The sequence below is a fragment of the Mesoplodon densirostris genome, chromosome 3, assembly GCF_025265405.1.
Source record: "Mesoplodon densirostris isolate mMesDen1 chromosome 3, mMesDen1 primary haplotype, whole genome shotgun sequence".
NCBI lineage: Eukaryota > Metazoa > Chordata > Mammalia > Artiodactyla > Ziphiidae > Mesoplodon > Mesoplodon densirostris.
Window position 1 is genome coordinate 79,027,883 of NC_082663.1, and position 20,290 is coordinate 79,048,172.

The 20,290-nt window shown below is 39.4% G+C and overlaps 1 protein-coding gene across 1 annotated transcript in view; it reads right to left on the reverse strand.

Annotated features, from left to right (window-relative positions):
* ELL2 (elongation factor for RNA polymerase II 2) overlaps positions 1–20,290 on the reverse strand; it is a 75,150-nt gene that overhangs the window by 15,934 nt on the left and 38,926 nt on the right. The window contains exons 3-5 of the mRNA XM_060093173.1: positions 14,513–14,634; positions 9,384–9,547; positions 1,686–1,945 (exon numbers count right to left, since the gene is read on the reverse strand). Coding sequence (XP_059949156.1) covers positions 1,686–1,945; positions 9,384–9,547; positions 14,513–14,634 — 546 coding nt within the window. The remainder of the gene's footprint in view (positions 1–1,685; positions 1,946–9,383; positions 9,548–14,512; positions 14,635–20,290) is intronic.

Sequence of the window (20,290 nt, forward strand, 5' to 3'; positions counted from 1 at the left end):
TAACTCCAGCTTCAACTGTCCTCTGGACACCAGACTCTCATATATATATATAACTACCTACTGAATATCCATCTCCATTTAGATATGTCTAATAGACATCGTCAAAATAGCATGTATGTACGACAGGATTCCTGATTCCTCTGCATACTCTTGTTCCTTTTCCATCCCTCCCCATCTCAGTCAATGGCTCAGTATCCATTCAGTTGCTCCATTTAGTTGGTCTGGGGTGAAATCCAGGAACTGGCATTTTAAAAAAGTTCTCTAAGGGATTCTAATATGGAGCTAGGATGAGACTATGCTCTAGATTCTATCAAGTAAACAACAGTAATGACACTCATATCCCACATGCTCAGGAATTAAGTATACCTACATTTAAAAATTATATCTATACACATATTCATGATCACATGACTACTGACATACATCAGTAGCAGCCTCTGGGTGAACTGCCTCTGCCATCATTTTGCCCTCTCATCCTCTAACCTAGGAGGTAATTTACCACCTTTCTGGAGATTCAGTCACCAAATATTTTGACTTATAACCTGAACCTCCCCCCTTCCCCAAATAAAAAACTGAACACACACACACACACACACCTATACCCTCATCATCATTCATTCTTTCATCCTGTCTCTTGAGCTCTTAAAACTGCTATGTGACAAATGGGTTTCAATTAAGTGTTTCCAAAAAGTGCTCAAATGACTTAATAAGATCCCTGAAATTGCCAAAGATACCTTGGGGATTGGTTAACCCAGAACTGGAGATTATGGTTTCACTCTTTCATGACACTTGGTATCATGTCTTGAATATAAGAAAAACAGATGAAAAGGACTTAAAAATGTTATTCTTTGAATAATACATGAAAACCTGCAGGTTTATTTTATTTTATTTTTTAATGATGAAATTTAAGAACAACTTTGGAAATGTTACTGCTTTAGAAAAAAATAAAGAAAGCAGACTTCCATTTCTGGTGGACTTGAATACTAATCAACATTTATGACACCAAGTCATTCTCGAAAATACAGGAAGCTACAGTCTGATGAACTGTTGATTTTAACAAAATTACTTACTTTTATACTTAAGTTTGTGATTATACGGTAACTGATCAGTGCTAATACTTTACATATTCATATCCTTTAATGAAGACAGGTGACTGATTTCAGCATACCCAATGGTTGAAAAAGGTAGAGTATTACAGGTGAAAACAGCATGCAGGGCAAGACACATTCAAAACTATTTAGCAGGTAAAAATATTCTAGCTTATACCGACCAAAGACCAATAAAAACACATTGTATAACTTCACCTACATAAACCAATAAAAATTATGGCAATAGTTCAGCGGATTCAAGACTAAAAGCAGATAACCAAAACTTCGTTTACTTTTTTTTAATGGAATTTCAGGGCAAAGTTTGTTTAACCCAAATGAAGATAATGGCTCGAAACTTGATAATTCAGAAGGCTCTAACTTATAAAACCTAGTATAAATGTCTACATTTCAATTAGTTTTTAATTAAGTGTTTAAATCAAGATGATTTAACTTAATATTCACATATCATTGATCAAAACGAGCCTGAAATTTCTCTACCTCAATAATAATGATAACAACAACAACAGCAACAAGCCTTCTCAAATGAACTCCCCAACAAGAAGGTAAGCAGAAGGAACTCTCTCCAGCTGTCCTCACCTGTTGCAGAATTGCTCCAAGGGAGTTCTTGTCTTTCTGATTGACACCGTCTTTCTGCAGTCGAGCTAGCAGCTCAGGTTTCTTATAGGCCTTCAGTGCCAGTAAGTGAATCACCCTGTCCCGATATGGCCGCTGAGAAACACTGCTGCTGCTATGTGTCTTTCGAATGGTATTTGCAGGGTTCATGGGGGTTGATCTTTTCCTCTCAGGCACTGCATCTGAAACAGCTTGAGGTGCTTTCCGAATTTGCACTCTTTTCCCTAAAGTCCAGTAGAAATGACATTGTTACACATTTGCGGGTGATAACATAATGAGCATCTCAATTTCCACAACTCTGATTTAGGCACCTCTTCATTCTGGAAGGAATAAAGACTTCATATTTCAGTTTTTACTTTAAAAAGATATGCAAACAGAAAGCATTCTGAATAAATGGCCTAAAATGTGGATTCAGAATTTTTTGACAGAAGCATTTATTGGAATAAATATGTATTATAAAAATATTTTGGCCACTTAGCTATACACACGGATAATAGTGACACACACCATAGCAACACACTGGAAATTTTAAGGTTGTAGGCATTTGATGTTAAGTGGAAATAAAGTAATCTCCATGCTCACCTGTGCTACTTACAGAACTTAAACCTACATATTGTATGTCATTTCGTTGGCAGATATGAATACAACGAATATGTGAAATGTGAAAAATACCTGTCTATCTCACTAAGGACACACTGTTGGCTGAGCTCAGTCATTAGCTTAATTTCACAGATTCAGAAGCCACAAAGAGGAGAGTCGGGCATAATTTGGGGTCAACATTCACCAGGGCATTCATGGGTGATCTTCCTTTTCAACAGACATAACATACTCTAGGAGTCAAAAAGCAAAAACAAAACCAATCAACCAACCAACCAACCAACACAGTCTAAGAGGGCCAGACAAGCAGATCTCTCCTCTGTGGTGCTGAGACTACAAGGTGAGTTAGAGGAATGGAAAGTGGTAAAAGCAGGCATTCACACCATTTCTGCACAGGCCAGTGCCATTCACATAATTAACACACTTTCTGCTTAAACTTAACAATGACAAGTGTTTGGCAAGTGGCTATTTCTAGAAAATACTGTGGGCGGTAGTGACCTGAATACTATATGGATGTGTGAAGCCATCAGTACATGGCTGGTCACTGACAATACCTGGTAACCATTCCTTGCTGAAGAAAGAGAGATTAGAATGAAACTGTATTAGACCCTCACTTTATGATTTCTGAAGTGAAATCTCATACGTCACTACTAAAGCCTCCAACTCTATGCGCATTGGTTAAAGAGGGGGAAGAACTGGTAATGACATACGAGGTGGAACAACTGCATTAGGGACAATACTAGCAATTAGAAACAATGGATAAGTAAAAGCAGTCTCTAAAGTGCTGTTGGCTTGGGTGAAAACAGCTTAATGGGGCTTTACTGAATAGTAGTTCTGTCCATGCTGGGTTCCCAAGGCCTGGCCAGAGGGGCTGTTTGTTTGATACAATCCTACCTAAAGGAGAAAGAAAGGTCTCACTGGCTCTTATATTTCTTTACTATCTGGAGGTAACCAATTGTAAATATCAGATCAAAATACTGCACAACAAAGGAACTCAACATTAAAGGGTCACTGCCCAGTGGTAAGAAAAGTTATTAAATTAAGGTACAATTAGAGCTTTGGAGATAGATTTAGATCTGTTTTCTGTATTTTTCTTAATTCAGAGATAGATCAATGTCAGATGTGCAGGGAACTAATATTTATCTTGCACCAATTATGGGATGGGGGAGGGGCACCGTGCTAAGAGCTTTACACGTATAAAGTCTCATAAAGTAACCCGATGAGGTAGGCCTTCGTCCTATTTCACAGATGAGAAAACTGAGGATTTCAATGGGATAAGCTCAAATAGTAGAGTGTTGACTTAGCATTTGGAAGGTTCTGTGATTAATATCCAAATTTTCCTACTTGTACTTCTTTGTTGGAAAGGTTTTATGAACAAATGCCTAATGTCTGCCCTTGCTTCATGTTGGGCTGCAAGCTTCCTGTGGGCAGTGCTATGGCTGCTTTGTCTATCAGCAGACCTAGATTTTGATGACTTGAAAAGTGAAATGACCAGCAAAGTGTCAAAGTGAATGACAGCAAGTGAACAAGCAGACAGAGGAGCAGAATCAAGGTGGCCTGTCCTGTATTTTTGCACATTACCAGGCTGCCAGAGTCTGAAGACACACTGAAATTTCTGAAGTGGCAATGGCAAACCTTCCAACCCACCACTTCTCAGCTGCAATAGTGTCAGCAAACAGTACTACTTCCTTGAACTTTCAATAGGAATTTTTGGAAAGAAAGAATAGAGTTAGGTCAGACAAGTTTAGGAAACGCTATAAATTCCACACTCCCCTCCGCCCTGAAACCTGTTTAACTTCCACTCCCCCAAACCAAGCTGACTATGGATCCCTCTCCCACACTCGTCTCTGGGGAGGGGGATGAGCAGAGAATCATTTTTAACTAGACTCACACACACCATGACTGGTCATTTAGAATGAATTCAGGCCAGCAAGGAAGGCAAATACAAATAAAAACAGAAACAGGACTATCACTGTGTTGCAGGCTGCCCTACCCCTTTTGTAGGTCTCACCCACCTCTGGTCCACAGTCTCAAGAGAGCCCCAAGGTCTCCGGAGTTTACCCCACCCTCCCAAAGTAGACATAGGGCTACCAAATAAGGGAGGTTCACTTGGCCCTTAAAAGGGATCAAAGTATGATGCCTAAGAAGCAATTCGAATCTGGGCAGGGCTGTGGCAGCACTGGAGTCTCACCTGGGGCCTCATGCGAGGCCATCGTTGGGCCATGAACCTCCTACCCACAAAACACTCACTTCATCTCTACCTCATTTTAAACAGCAAGTTGCAGGGTAACCCATTTCTTTCAAAGGATCAAAGAAGAATCCCGCCACACCGGGCCACAGAGTTTGGCACAAAGATCACTTGCTCCCTGCCTCCCCATCAATTTGTGCCTATTCAACTAGGAAGGAGTCCTCTGATTTAAGGTAAGAAAGGCTATAAATGAAGAAAACATTAGTACTCTAAGCAGTTACAGAATTGAGATGCTAAAGCAAAAAAAGAGCAGGAAAATGTGGTTCAAAGCGGGCAGAAGAAAGGCTTTATTTTTATTTTTTACATTTGCCTCAGGAAAGCCCTTTTAATAAAGCCTGTGGGAGAACCTAATTCTCTTCCCAGACCCAACTGCTAATCAATCCCCTGGGCTCCTTATATAAACAGCAGCAGCGGGTCAGACAGAGTTGGGTAATCTGGGACTATATCTGAACTGTTTTGTTTCATAACAAGGAGTCCACTGCTAGCTTCTCCATTTAATATGAGATGGTAAAAGTACTTAGCCCTCCGTCTAATGACTCTGAATAAACAATCTGAAAGGAAGGTGTTAAAACAGACCGTCAGAAAGAGAGCAGGGACGGCAACCGTCTTCTGCAGTTGTTTTTCTGTTCTGTGGAACCTAACTAAAAGCCCTGGCAACACTGACCCAAGGTTTTAAAAACACTGGCAGGACCTCGACAGTGGTGTGACTCTGTCATGGTTAAATACATAATCCACTGCAATGGAATCCATCTCCACTACTTAGCATTTGAGATCACTTCTTCAAAAGGTTTACTATCAAAACATATATAAACAACAGTCATAGACTGTTAGAACTACAAAGGAACTTAGATGTTATTCTAAGTTCAAAACCCCTTATTTAATTTATTTTTTAATAAGTTTATTTATTTATTTATTTATGGCTGCATTGGGTCTTCGTTGCTGCGGGCAGGCTTTCTTTAGTTGTGGCGACGGGGGGCTACTCTTCGTTGTGGTGCCGGCTTCTCATTGCGGTGGCTTCTCTTGCTGTGGAGCGAGGACTCTAGGTGCACGGGCTTCAGTAGTTGTGGTGCACGGGCTTAGCTGCTCCACGGCATGTGGGATCTTCCCGGACCAGGGCTCGAACCTGTATCCCCTGCACTGGCAGGCGGATTCTTAACCACTGCACCACCGGGGAAGCCCCAAACCCCTTATTTTAATATTTGAGAAAATTAAGGTCTCCAGATGTTAATTGATTTGTCCAAGGTCACTCAAACATGTACTAATATCAAAAATAAGGAGGATGGGGGGAAAAGTTGGGAAAACTGGAAAAAGGATCCTAGAAATTAGGTTGGTTGGGTTATTTTATATACCTAAATAGATATTAGGTATATAAAATAACCAAAATTTACAATTCAATAAATTTCCAGAATTTAGATAGGAATCAGTGAGCAGACTTAAGATACTGGTAAACTAGAAGTGATAAGTTTTTTTTTTCTTTTTTTTAAACAAAGGGGAAGGATTATAACAACACAACAATGCTCATCATTGATATAAATGGCATAAGTAGAACTGGAAATATTACTGAAGAAATGATAACAATGTTTTCCAGGTTAAAGCTTCTCCTGTGCTCCTCTCCAGGCAAAATAGGCCTTCCCCCACTCCCACCCCAAGCCCACTAAAGGGTCACAGAAACTTACATTCCTGGTTGCCTAGGCAAGCTGACCCCTAAGAGCACAGCCTTCCCTTCCTTACACTGGGCTTGTGCCCTAATTCAACTATCAGAGGACTGGATGATGCCACCATAACCCCCACAGTGAGACCAACATTATTCCTATTTGTCCTCTACTCGGGCTGACACTATTGAAAGAAACCTTGCTCTGCAGAGGCTTCTAAGCTGGCAGAGGTCAGCTTTTGGTATCATTTTATATGATATATTCAATTAAGAACTAAAGAGGTATCTCCTATTGTCTTATGAAAAATCATAACTTGTTAATGAGGCCAAACTCTTATCATTTGCTCTTTGCTGATACCAACAACTTAATATGTAAAATGGAGAGGCAATCATAACCCAGCTCATGGGGTGATTGTGAGATTTAGATGAATAACTACAGGTAAGGTGCTAACCAGGGCCTTGTGCATCGCAAGCACTCAGGAAGTGCTGAGTAATATTAGTGTTGAAGGGTGACCGACTAGCATTTTAAAGAACTGAATGGGTCAGTTTTGAGATATTGAAAAAAGCAGAAGGATACAAACTGAGCTGCCTGGAAGGAAAGAAACATGGTAAAGGCCTGGCAATGGATAAGGTTAGAAGAAAAAGATCAAAACATGCCATAATAAAGAAGAGTAAAAAAATCAAAAAGAAACACCAGAGGGCTTCCCTGGTGGCGCAGTGGTTGAGAATCTGCCTGCCAGTGCAGGCGACACGGGTTCAAGCCCTGGTCTGGGAAGATCCCACATGCCGCGGAGCAACTGGGCCCGTGAGCCACAACTACTGAGCCTGGGTGTCTGGAACCTGTGCTCCGCAACAAGAGAGGCCGTGATAGTGAGAGGCCCGCGCACTGCGATGAAGAGTGGCCCCCACTTGCCGCAACTATAGAAAGCCCTCACACAGAAACGAAGACCCAACACAGCCAAAACTAAATAAATAAATAAATAAATAAATTTTAAAAAATTAAAAAAAAAATATATATATATATAAAAAGAAAGAAACAGCAGAAAAGCCAATCCGGATACTAGTCTTTTGCTCTACTGTATTCAGAATTGATTAGTCTTTTCTTAGGAGTGGTGTGTGCAGTTTGGAATTCTGAGATGAAGAACTGGAGGCAGTCCAGAGGAGAGCAATAAAAATAATTAAAGGCTTGGGATACAGGCCATATTAAGGAAAGTTAAAAGGAGCTGGGGTTACCTGACCTAGAGAATAAAGGGCTGAGGAGGTTAATGACAAGATTTAAGACCAGAGAAGAACACTGCTGTGATGGTGAGTAGCCCAGGGCACAGAGGACACAGCACACAGGAGAAGGTTAAAGAGAGCACTTGGCTGGCAGAGGTCACTGTGGGGCTCTGCAGGGAGGAACATATGTTTGCTCCTCTTAAAATGGTATAGATGTAATCTGGTTCAGATTTAAATTTAGATAGCCTCAAATTCTATGTGGTCACTCTAAAAAATGTATATAAATTATTTGTAGTGCCTATAAGAAACCCTGCAAGTTCCAAAATTCCCATACCATCAGGGCATGTATGGCCTGCATAATTCTGGGTGTTGAAAAGTCTCTTGTGTAAGCTGTACCGACCCTATCAAAACAAACAAAAACACATGAACATAGGGGACGCCCAAGGATCTTTCAATGGAAAAGTACGGTGATCATTGCTAATTTTCAAGCTTTGGAATAAATCAAGGTGAAGGTTTTCAGATAGTTATGTTGGGAAGAAAAAAAATCATTTTGATTGCTGGAGTCTTCTATTCCTTTGTCAAACACACCAATTTGTCTTACTGTTTATAAATTGGTGGTATTGGACTTAAAAAACACTCTCAAAGCAATAGGGACAGCAAATTCATAGCTTGCACTTAAATTTAGAGCAGCAGATCTTATACATTTTAAAAACAATTTGAGATTTAGCCTACTAAAGTTAATTAAGTTACCTATGAGAATAAAGAAGAAAGAAAGGAGGTTGGAAGTTGTTACCTCATTCAGCAGGAAAGAGAAGATGAAAAATCTCATTGCTAGTAACTTACTGGGCAGGGAACTGGGCCCCGTGGGTACAGATACCTGGGGAAGCCATGAATTGTTGTTAAACCAAACTAAATGTATCTAAGCTAAGCACCAAGTCCCAGGAGCACTGGCTCTGTTCCAAAGAAATACTTATTAAAGATACTAGTGGAGCTTCTCAAAGCTGAATGCATTGTAGCTGGGTCAGCAATGGGAAAATACAGAAGTAGAATTATACCAAACCATGGAAAGATGTTGATTAAGGGATCTGGTTATTCAAGAGACTTTTTGTTAGCATTTACATTTTCAAATTAATATCCTTTCAACATTTACTATCCAGTGACTTGTGTTATTAAACTGACCGAGGCCTCACAGAGCTCATCCTCACTCTGGGTGATTCTCTCTATTACTGTTAATAGTCACTGTGAATTAACTCTTTAAAACTGTCAGGGTCACTGCTTGTAAAGGAGAAACTCATCTTGCTGGTCTGGTCTTAATTCCCCTCAATTTGATGGATATTTGAGTGAGCTGATGATAAAGGTGTTGGGGGTAGGGCAGGTTCTTAATTAATGGAGAGATGAGGATGAGGATCCATAATTGAGATGACATCACAATTGAGGTACCAAAGAGGCATCACCCTAATGCTTTGCTATAAGCACATTTTATACTTTTGCAATAAAACCTCCTTGTTGTGCAAAGATCCTTTGAAGTTCTGCTAATAGAAAACTCATAAGTTCTACTAATAGATTTTACTATAAAAATAACTCTCCAGAAGTACAAAATAAGAACTATACTGTCCACCACTGAAATTACATCATCCAGTGACAAAGAAAACACAACTGTACCACTATTACAAACTCACATAGTAAAGTAACTTGAGCAGATCCCAGTATTGTAAAGTAATAACAAATGGCCAATAGAGGATCTGGGATTTATGAAAGAAATAAAACTTTTCAATCTCTTCAATTTATCAGCAGTATGAAGAGAATAAATGACTTTTGACCATGTTTTTCAAAGTGTTCTGAAAACTAATTTCTGTGTTTTCATTAAGTAATATTACCAATATTTACCTAGAGTGATCTTGAATTATTCCAATCAATCAGCAAGAAGGAGAAAGGTATCTATACAAACCTACATATGGTCCACCAGGTTTGATAACTTTTGTGCTTCGGTTGCGGGATTCCTCCTCTGCCTGGGTCATTCTTTCTCGTGTCATCTGATACGAGTCATTTGTTGCACACACTGTAATTTTATCTTGTATAAATCCCAGGCAATTGAGCTGGGACGCTCCAGAGCTGTCAGGTAAGATGGTGCCTTGTTAGATATGTCCCACATTTTGCATAATAAAGGCAAGCAGAAATTGTATAATCCTAAAACCAGCAGCTTTAATAATAACTTTGCAATTCAAAATAACTAATATTAGTCATTTTAAAATGTAAAGCTTACTTAAAAATTTTTAAGTTTCTCCTCTTCATTTGATATCACATTTTTTTTTCCCATATTCTGGATAGAATGGGTGAAATGAGATCTTAGAGACCAAATCCATGAAATGTTGGGAAAAAAAAAGAATCAGTACTTGGAATGAAGACCAGAGTCTTGATGGGCACTGTAGTTCTACTGTCATTTTTAAAAGAGTTACCTACCACTGATGTGAGAAATGTTAAAAGTTTACTTTTAATGGAACCATAATATGTATGCTTTAGAACTGACTAGGTGAAACAGACCCACCATAATAATGCTTTTTATTTTTAATAAGATATTAAGTTTAAGGCTAAAATACTGCCAAATATCATAGTTTAATTTATTACTATTCACCCAAATACCCTAAAAAATTTTAAACTTTATATTTACCATTGTTAAATCTCTATAAGATGATCTTTTGATATAGCAAATACTGAAAAATACTGGACAGGAGATTTTTGCAGAAATATTAAAAAAAGAAACCTTTTATTTACACAATCACGAATATTAACACTGGCCAGGAAGACGGCTCTGTATTCAAAGTATTATGCTAATATTAGGGGATTATGGTAACAGTTATGCTAGTATTTTAAAAAGAAATTATTATGGCCTTAAAACAGACTAGAATGTAGAAGTAATGAAAATGTCACTACAGGTCTGATATTCTATTTCTAAACTTAATTGGAAGTAGCTTTGTTATGATGCTAAGAAATAAGGGTTGATAAAATTTTTGTAAGTTGCTAATAACTGTCTGTACAAATGCTATTTAAAAAAAATCAGTTTGTTCATCTCATAAATATTTATTGGGCAGAGACTGTGTGCCAGGCAATGTGTGAGGTACCTGGGCTGTGACAAGGACTGACAGATGGGGTCCCTCCTTCAAGGAGCTCTCTAATGGGTGACAAGGATGAGCACACTGGAAATAATGATGCAGTGTGACAAGTGACAGGGGACAGGGAACCCCCAGGAAGGTACTTCACCTGGACTTGTGGGCAAGGCAAAGGCTTCCTAGAGGAAGTGGTGATTGAGCTGATCTAGAGGGATAACTAGACAAGGGGGAAGGACAAAAGTGTTCTAAAGGGATAACCAGTGTGTGCAGGCTGAGAGGAAACAAGGAGAAGGTTTTCAGCTTGACCAAAGAGAGCTGGCAAGAACAATTAGAGGTGAGGCTGAAAAGAGGGTATAAGAAGTGCATCACACAGGGCTTTGGAGGTCATAGTATAAATTTTGGACTTTTCCCCAAGAATAACAGAGACTGAAAACAGTCTATTTATTCCGTAGAAAAATCAATCTGGATGAAGAACAGATTGGAAGGAAGGGGGCACTCTTGTGAAAGCAGGAGACCAGTTAAGAGGCTATTGAATGATTACAGACAAGAAGCAATGGCTTGAACCAGTGTGAATGCAGAACAGTAAACAGATTCCAGAGATAGTGAGGAGGCAGCATTGACAGGATTTGGTCAGAGATTAGCCATGGCCTTGGGGGGGGGGGGTCGGGGAGGGGGGGGTGTCGATGGTTAAAGATTGTGCCCAGGTTACTAGGTGTGTGGAGCTGCCATGTGAGACACCGGAGTACGGATGGGAGAGAGAAAGTGAATTCAGTGTTGGACATGGTTGGTGACTTTGAAGAAGTAAGGAGCAGTCTCAGGAGGGAATGGACTGTGAATAACACTAATATTTAAAATAATCAATAGGAAGATAAAAAGGCCGCAGGAGACCAGAGAGGTAGAGGGAAATTAGAAGAACAGTGTGTCATGGAAGCCACGGGAATAGAATACTTCAAGAATCAGAGAGTGGTCCACAGTGTGAAATGTTGGCAACAAGTCCAGAATAATAAGGAACCAATAAGCATCCCCTGGGTTCATGGGCAAGGAGGTAAAGGCTCTCTTTGGGGAGCGTATTTCAGTGGAATGGTGGGGACTGAAGCCAGACTTCGGGTCCAGAAGTGAGAAGGCGGTTTTTGTTTTTGTTTTTTTGCGGTACGCGGGCCACTCACTGCTGTGGCCTCTCCCGCTGCGGAGCACAGGCTCCGGACTGCGCAGGCTCAGCGGCCATGGCTCACGGGCCCAGCCGCTCCGCAGCATGTGGGATCCTCCCGGACCGGGGCACGAACCCGTGTCCCCTGCTTCGGCAGGCGGACCCTCAACCACTGAGCCACCAGGGAAGCCCCGTTTTTGTTTTTATTGTCTTTTTTTAATGAGGCCTACTTGAGCTGAAAAACCAGTGAAAGGAAAGGAAGGGGTAGGGAGGGAGGGTGAGTAGGAAGAAAAGACTGCAGTAGAGTAAAGTCTGCAGTGTGAAGGTCTGGTGGCAGGAAGTTTGGATTTCAACATCTCCCCCTATTATTTACTAAGTAATTTACATAGTGAGAATAAGCTGAACCTATTACCATTCACAATGAAGATACAGTTTTCACCATCCAAGGTCAAGAAACAGATCTTTACATGAAAACAAAATAGAGCCATAAACCCTGTGGGCAAGAAGGTACTCTCCAGAATTCTCCACTCATCCCTTTTGAACTTAGTTACCTTAAAAGTTTAAATACTTTGACATATGTGTATAAATGTTCCTACAGTCCTTCTCTAGCCTAGCTCACTGTTTCCTATACTTGAGTATGCATTACTTACAGAGCTGTATTATGTAGTTTCACTAGGCCTGTGAACGGGCAGATTCAAGGAATTTTTGAGTGTGGGATTTCCACCATCTTACATTTGAGAAAAGTGAGGCCCAAGGAGATTTAAAAAGAAAGAGAAGAAAGGAGACTAGTTGATATATATATTTTTGAACATCTATTTATGGAGCTCAGCCAACACTGTAAGACTGGAAAATGGGTGTAAGAAAGCCCCTGCCCTTAAGGAGCTTGCACAACTGTAGGAGAGACAAGATATATGGAAAATAAAAAATCAAACTGAATAGAAAAGGTGGAGCCAGATTATAAAAAGGTTTTCTTGCCAGGATGAAAACTGGAACTCTGAGTGCTTTTGTTTTTATGATGGCAAATTTCAATTTATATTCATACTACACTTGGATCATACGAATGTATTTATGACAATTTTCTCACAATAATTGTTTCTTTTCTGTTGGCACATCATGTATAGTTTTGTAAAGTGACCTTAAATCTTTCTCCAAACAAGGTAGACATAAACACACAGGGTATTTATGATGTAATAAACACACAGGGTATTTATGATGTAAGGGAGAAACCATATTACCTACGATAGGCCTGGTTTTGAAGAGGGAATTAAGTTCCTTAATGAAATTCCTAATGGGACATAGTTCAACTTGATGTCAAAACGTTCTCACTGTACTAAAATAATTCTCTTAAGACAAGTGTTACAGGTAATGGCACAATTAGAAATCGGTGTGCCCTGTGGTGTGTAAAGAACACTGAAGTAGGAGTTAGAACTCAGTTCTCATTCAGCCCAGTCACTAACCAACCAGCTGTGCAACCTGTGAAGTGAAGGGGTGAAACCACACAATCATCGAGGACCCTTGTACTTGGTGATTCTATGATCTATTACAATGCTGTCCCACAGAAATTTCTGCAATTTAAAATGTTCTGTGTTTGTGCTGTCTACTATGAGAACCATTAGCCATGTGGTTATTTAGCCTATAATATGTAGTTAGTATGAGTGAAGAACTAAATTTTAAATTTTATTTCATTTTTATCAATTGAAATGTAAATAGCCCCATGTGGCCAGTGGCTATCACCGTGGACAGTGCAGAAAAGTCTACAGAGTCTAAAACACATGCAATTTATACCAAAAAATATAAGTTTGGGGGAAGGCAATTTTTAGAAAGCAAAATTAACATATACTCAGGGAAAATGGCAGATTAAGATAAAGCAAAAAGTTATTTAGTCACCTTAAATGGGAGAAGAAATTTAGACCTCTCTCAGTGAAGTGTCTTATTTTGTATCTCTGCCTTCCGTCCTCACTTGGAACACAACTTTCCCTTCCTTTCTCCCACACACAGCAAGCAATTAAAGTTTCAAGTATGACACAGAGGAGAGATAGGGATGGACGGCCCTGGGGGCCTTGGGGAACTTTCGGCCAATGTCAGTGTTTCTCGGGAGGTTGGGGGCTCTAAGGCCTTGTCTTTATCCACAGGCAGAACAAACTCCTACGAGGGGCCGTTCTTTAATCAGAAACAACCACAGCAAAGAAGAGTGAAACAAGTAGCTTATTGTTTACAGAGGACCTAAGTAGATAAGGGTTCCAATGGGTACCCTGGGCTATGGGTGTGTATTTTTGTCTTCCTCCCTCCTTTTTTCCCCTGAAAATCAGAAATGACTGCTATACTGGGGTTAATTTCTAGTTTCCATTCTGCTGCAGAATAAAGATTTTTTAAAACCTATCTTAAAACAAGCCTTGCACAGCGAAGGAGGAAGGGGATATATAAGGCACACGTATATTTTCCTCCTTTATCTATGAGTGTGAGTCCTGAGGATACTATAAAGCACTCTTATTTATATTCAGTGAATAAAAACTTAAAAACCCCTCAAACTTGTCTTTAATTAAAATAAACAAAATAAACCATGTTTTATAGGTATAAAATCTATACCTTAAAAATTCCTCAAGGGCAAGAATCTTAAAATTTTTGTGATTATATCCCACAGTGACAAATATAATTTCTAGCACATAGTATGTGCTCAATATTTCTCAAATAAATAAACGAGCCCTACCATTCAAGTCAGTAAATATTTAGGGAATGACTACCATGTATTTTATTGTAGAATTTAAAAAGAAAACCCTCAAAGAAAAATCATTTTCCCTTCAGCATACCTTGGAACGCACTTACCTGGAGAAGGTTTGCTGGATGCAGTCAAAGCTGCCTTGAGGGTTGTCTTTACCCACATTTGACAAATAGAAGTTAAAGGTATGCACTTCGTTGGGGGGATCATTTTTAGGGATTTTGACAAGCTAAAAGGGGGACAAAGAGAGAAATACCTCAAATTATAAATTTGCTATAGAATGATCTGATGACTGACTTAACTGTTTTTCAAGTGACATTCATTTTTTACCAAAGCCCTCTTGAGCATCTAAATTTATAGTATTTATATTACCAAATCATTCAAGGAATCTGATGAGCATGCTTGGAACTCACCACGTTCTTATTTCCATTTTCTACCCTAAAGTGTCAGTAATCATATCGGCTCAGTAATGAGTTTATAAGAGGAACCCCCTTCTTTTCAAACTAGAAAATGGTTATAGTTCAATGAAGAGTTATTAGTGAACTTGCTAAAAAGCCCTTCCTCTTTTGAGATACACAGGTTCTGCCTTTGGCTACATGGCCTGCTGCTAAATAGCTTCTAGATATTTAGATGGTCTCGAGATAGAGTCCATATCCCAATCTTTTGCTGTCTTATTACATACGCATTTCATTTTAATTCTTACTTCTTGGAGCAATATTTTTGAAGAATAACTAGCAGTATAAGGTGAATACCATAATTACATTCACACCAAAACGCAGCTGGGTGTTTCTCCCTGCCCTATGATTCTTGTACTCATCCTCATGTTTACAGAACAAGGTCAGCAGCCTACAGAGATTATTCTGCAGGGCACTCCAAGGCTGAGCCCTAGGCAACACTGTGGAACAGGCAGATGTTTCCTATGCTCTTGCTCAAGGTCTGGTTTCTCTGCTAGATGGGAAGCCCCATAAGTGAAGGGACAGGGTTGCTCTCGATTACTGAACCCCTGTACCGGGTACATTTTCCTGGCACATAGGAGGAGCTTAATAAACATTTTGTGAATAAATGAACTGGAAACTTCTGTCTTTCAACTGCTCCACTCTTCCCAGCTCCCAAGACCTTTCTTCCCTTGGGTCTACAGGGGCCACCATGGTGTTAGATGATAATTATGAATAGGATGCTTGGAAAGAAAGTAAAATACGACTTCCTGCTCTCCAGCCTCCAAATATATGGTCTTGGCAATTTAGTAGACAAGCAAGGAGGGAGAAAGTGTTTTCTAATTCTCTTTCTTCTCCTCCAAATCTGCCCTTTACACCAATGGAAGATTAAGACTAAGAGCTAACTGGCTGCCAGATATATATATATCTGGCATATATATATATATATATATATATATATATAAATATATATATATATATCACTCATGAATATGCTAGTAAGCATAAGCGTGTATGAACTCTACTTGGCCCTGAGGACATCCTGCAACTCTGATTTGCTCACTCTAAAAAGACTCCTAATCTTTTGTCTACAGAAAATAATTTAAAGCCACCAACTCCATCCCACACCCCTCCCCCTAAAAGAGTGAAGAAAGCTAAGAAGGGAGACAATTTGCAGTCTTTGGTACATAGCAGACATGCAATAAATGTTTGTTGAAGGAATCAACGAACAAGGAGAAGAAAAAAGAAAGAAGTCAAAGGTAAACATCTTTTCAAAGGAGATTAATTCAGAAGACCCATGCAGACCTTGAGAGCCGAAATTTCACCAAAGATGTTGAATATTAGATAATACTCCATAGATCCTCCATCACTCATGAATTTAAACTATCTTTGACTCCCTTTTTAAATTAGTTCTAATTGCTAGAGTAACAAGCTTCTACATTAATTATCCACTCTATAAATTATATCTCTGGGGGGCCCTAAAGTTACTCTTTTATTTCCCCAAATTTCCCCTAGTTCTAAAATGCTGGAACTTTGTAAATTAAGAACAAGTCTTAATTTACTCTGTAAGTATTCATCAGGCTGTCTTATTGGGCATGCAAACTGAACACCTAGTCAGCAAACACACATCGGTGAAACGAAATGGAATGTTTTACTTCTTAATCCTATAGAGATAGAGAGCAGGAGCCAAAGGAATGCTTGTGTGAGATGCAAGGGAACAGCAAGTCTGTCCACAGGCTGGTGTAATAGCATTCACTGACGTCTGCTTTTTTCCCCTAATAATAGCAGGGCTCTGCTGTCAGAGAAAGGATGTGCCCGGTAGCCCAAAGCTTCCTTAAGGTCTAGGACAGGAAGTAGACAGGTAATGTAGGTGTGAACACTTGAATGACATCCCTTCCTCAGCCATGACTCACTTAGCTTCCATTCACCTTCCCCCTCAACTGTCCCTGTAGATCTGCATAACCTGGTTGAGGAGATTTTCCACAGTGGTTGTAGGCTCATCTCCAGGCTAGGCTCTGGCTTCAGTTTAGGCCTAAGGTCTTCCTTCCTGTGCGGCTCAGGTCTGGGAATGCAGGAGCACTTTACATATCAGAGTATGAAAGACTGCCTGTTTTGGGAGATTCTAAGTTGTATTTTAAAAAAGTAGAAGCATACAGTTTTTTTTGTATTTTGCAGGAGTGACTAGAGTCTGTACTCAAATTCTACAAATGTTCGGTATTCTTTCACTGAAAACTTTTCACTTAATTACTGGAGTCCTTAAGCTCAGACATCTACTAAACAGAGCATTTCATTCAGGAAAGTTCTTAACGAACCTTTATATACTTAAGTGTAGATTTTTCCTTTCTTATCATCTAAATTGTGATTCCTCTTAAGTAACATTTACACTTCTTAAGGTGAAAAATTATCTTCCTATACATTTTTTTCATTTTTAAACACACACACAGAATGTCTTTGTGTAAATTTGGAGGATTTAATAACAAAAATACCTTGTATGAATTAATTACTGTGCACACCACTCAAAGCATTAGGGTCTGGCCTGATGGTGGGCATAGAAGACTTTCATATTCTTATTCTTTAAAAGAATCTTGAATAGAAAAAAAGCTATAGTCATTTAAAAAATATCATAAAGAACAGAATAGGAAAGAATCAGATCAAAAAGAAACAAAATAAAAAAAAATACACAACCCATGCTATGTACCCACTGAAGTGTTTGAAAGTTTGTATCCCACATAGATTAGAACAGCAGTTTTCAACAAGGGGCAGTTTTGCCCCCAGGGGACATGTGGTGTGGGAGGGTGCTACTGGCGTCTACTGGAGGCCAGAGACAGTGCCCAACACTTTACAGTACACAGGACAGTCCCACAACAAAGAGTTACCCAGTCTAAGATGTCAGTAAGGCCCAAGTTAAGAAACTATGGATTAGAGCTAGAGGTAGAAAAGAAGTCGGGGAATTCTGACTTTACTGACTTCTGAGAATTAATGAAGAAGTGGAGGGGGAAATGGTATCTTTAAAGAAATAAAAGTACCTGTTTAAGAAAAACAGAGGTAGTAGCATGGAGAATGACAGCAGGACTTCTCAGAAGTCTCTCCAACCCACTGTCCCACTCTGTGGTGTGTACGTGAGCAGTGAGCAGACAGGGGCAGGGGCAGGCATCAGGGCAAATTATGTTCATGATGGAACCCAAAGGTGAATCTTGATGCATATCATGGTATTTTTCTCCAGCCAAGGAGCTGGGGTGGGGTTGGAGGTTAAGGAATGATGAGAACATGAAGCTCTGAGTTGCCACAACTAAGTTTCTACATCTCCTTTCCTCTGTGGTTTTCAGATCAACAGCAATGCAGATGGTACAGCCTGACCTAATCTCAGGCTTTTCCTGTAAAAGATCTGAGAGCAAGATGTTGCCTAGCAATCTTCATATCTTTAAAATTTCAAAAGCTTAAATTATACAGTCTATAGATTTAGTATATCTAATTTCCTGAAGGAGATGGCACAAATTAGATACAAAGTTTATTTGCATTAATATCTGAATATACTCTTCAGAATGAAATGTATGTACAAAAAGTACTTATGTTTATAGCTGGCCTAACAGTTTGGCTCCTTGGGCAAAGCCTTAATGGAAAGAGCAGGTTGTGTGTGACAATTAGGGCAGGCAGGAGGGGTGAAGGAGTGAACTATGGGGACCTCTGAGTGGACCAGAGCCTGTAGGACTGCTGAGGGTCACAGCTAAAGTGGGATCAGAGTCCCCACTTCAGAGACTAGACTTTCAGAGGAACTTGTGGATACTTACTGCTCCTCTCTCTAATATATAGGAACCTATTCCACAGCTTGTCTAGATGGTGAAATAGGAGTCAGTCATTTCTTCCAGAATGGTTACGAAGCATTTTCTTATAAACTGGCCTTTGAATATGGAATATGAAGAGAGGGAGTTAAAATGAAATGACTGTTATTGGCGGGCCTAGGATCAGCTTCTGGAGACAGGGCTAATCACCATGGGAAAAGAAATTCTGAGGTCTGATTTAGAAATAATCTTGGAGGAGCATCCCTTTGTACGATAGGAACTTCTCAATTTTAATTATAATATTTTGAGCTTTTCCTATAAGTCAGTGGGAATACCTTTATATTTAGCAATCCATGGTCTACTGGAAATTTTTAGCTAAATGTCTTAAGAATGAAGTATTATTTTAAAAGTATCAAAGACTATGATTCCAAACAGTTTCTTATTCACAATGAAAAATATAAAAATATACTACCATATTCTGGGCAACTCGAAACGTAGATTTTAATTTTCATTCCAAATATGAGAGCCTGAAAATCAAAGGCTTAGGACCACAATCCACAACCCTCCTCCCAAACTCCAGTCTGTCTTTGATAAAAAGCTACGAAGACAAAGTTTCAGGAAACTTTCAGACATTTATAATTAACATAAACACTGTATACCAAGATGTGTAAGTCAAAGCTTCTAATTATTCTGAGACAGAAGTTCAGGCATGTGGCACTGGGATCCTGCCTGAAAGGTCATTTCAATATCAAGTCACAGACCTCCTATTTACGTAAGGATATAGGACACAAGTGCAATGTACACACTGCTACAAATTTCTCACAGAGGCATGCTAACATCTGCTTAAAAGCCACTGGTACTTTTACTGCAGAGGTTTCTCCACTGGACTGAGGTACACACTAGATTAAAAATAGGACCATCAAGGTTTTTTTCCCTCATTTATTTAATATAAACACTTTGTTCTGTTGTGGGTATTACAAATGATTTAAATTTACGTAAGCTTTTATTTGACAGCAATTCTATAAGTTCTAATATCCAGCCTTTTCTACTAAGGTGACTGCAAATGCTCAATGAGATGTTCGTGACCCAGCAATACCACAGAGTTTGACATGACAACTCTCGGTCCTTAAAAGCAGACCTGCTGGCAGGGCCTTTGAGATCATCTAGTCGAATGTCTTCATTTTACAGATTTGAAACAGAGAGAAGTGACGTGACTTGCCCAAGGTTACGTCTCTATTTAAATTTGTAACCCCTGTACTCCTGACCTCCTGACCCTGGCTCCATGTTTGTCTAAAACACTTAGTACCTGCACTACTTACAGATTTTGTTTGTTGTCTTTCTCCTCTGGCTAGAATAATCCTTAGAAGGACAGAGGCTTTTGTCTGGTTTGTTCCCTGTACTGCCAGCATCTTGAATAGTGTGTGGCATAGTCACTCCATATGTACTTGCTGAATGAATAAAAATGGTGATTAAAGCCTCAGCCAGGACTAGAACTGAAGTGTCTTTCTTTCCACCAATATTATAAAGCATGTTGAAAAGTTTCCTTATATTAAAAAGGGGTTCTATCCTCAAATAAGTTTGGGAAATGCCAGCTTAAACAAAATCATTTACTTTGCTGTAGGTTCTTTCATACTGAATAGTGGTTTCCTAATTTTTATGACCTCAGAACCCA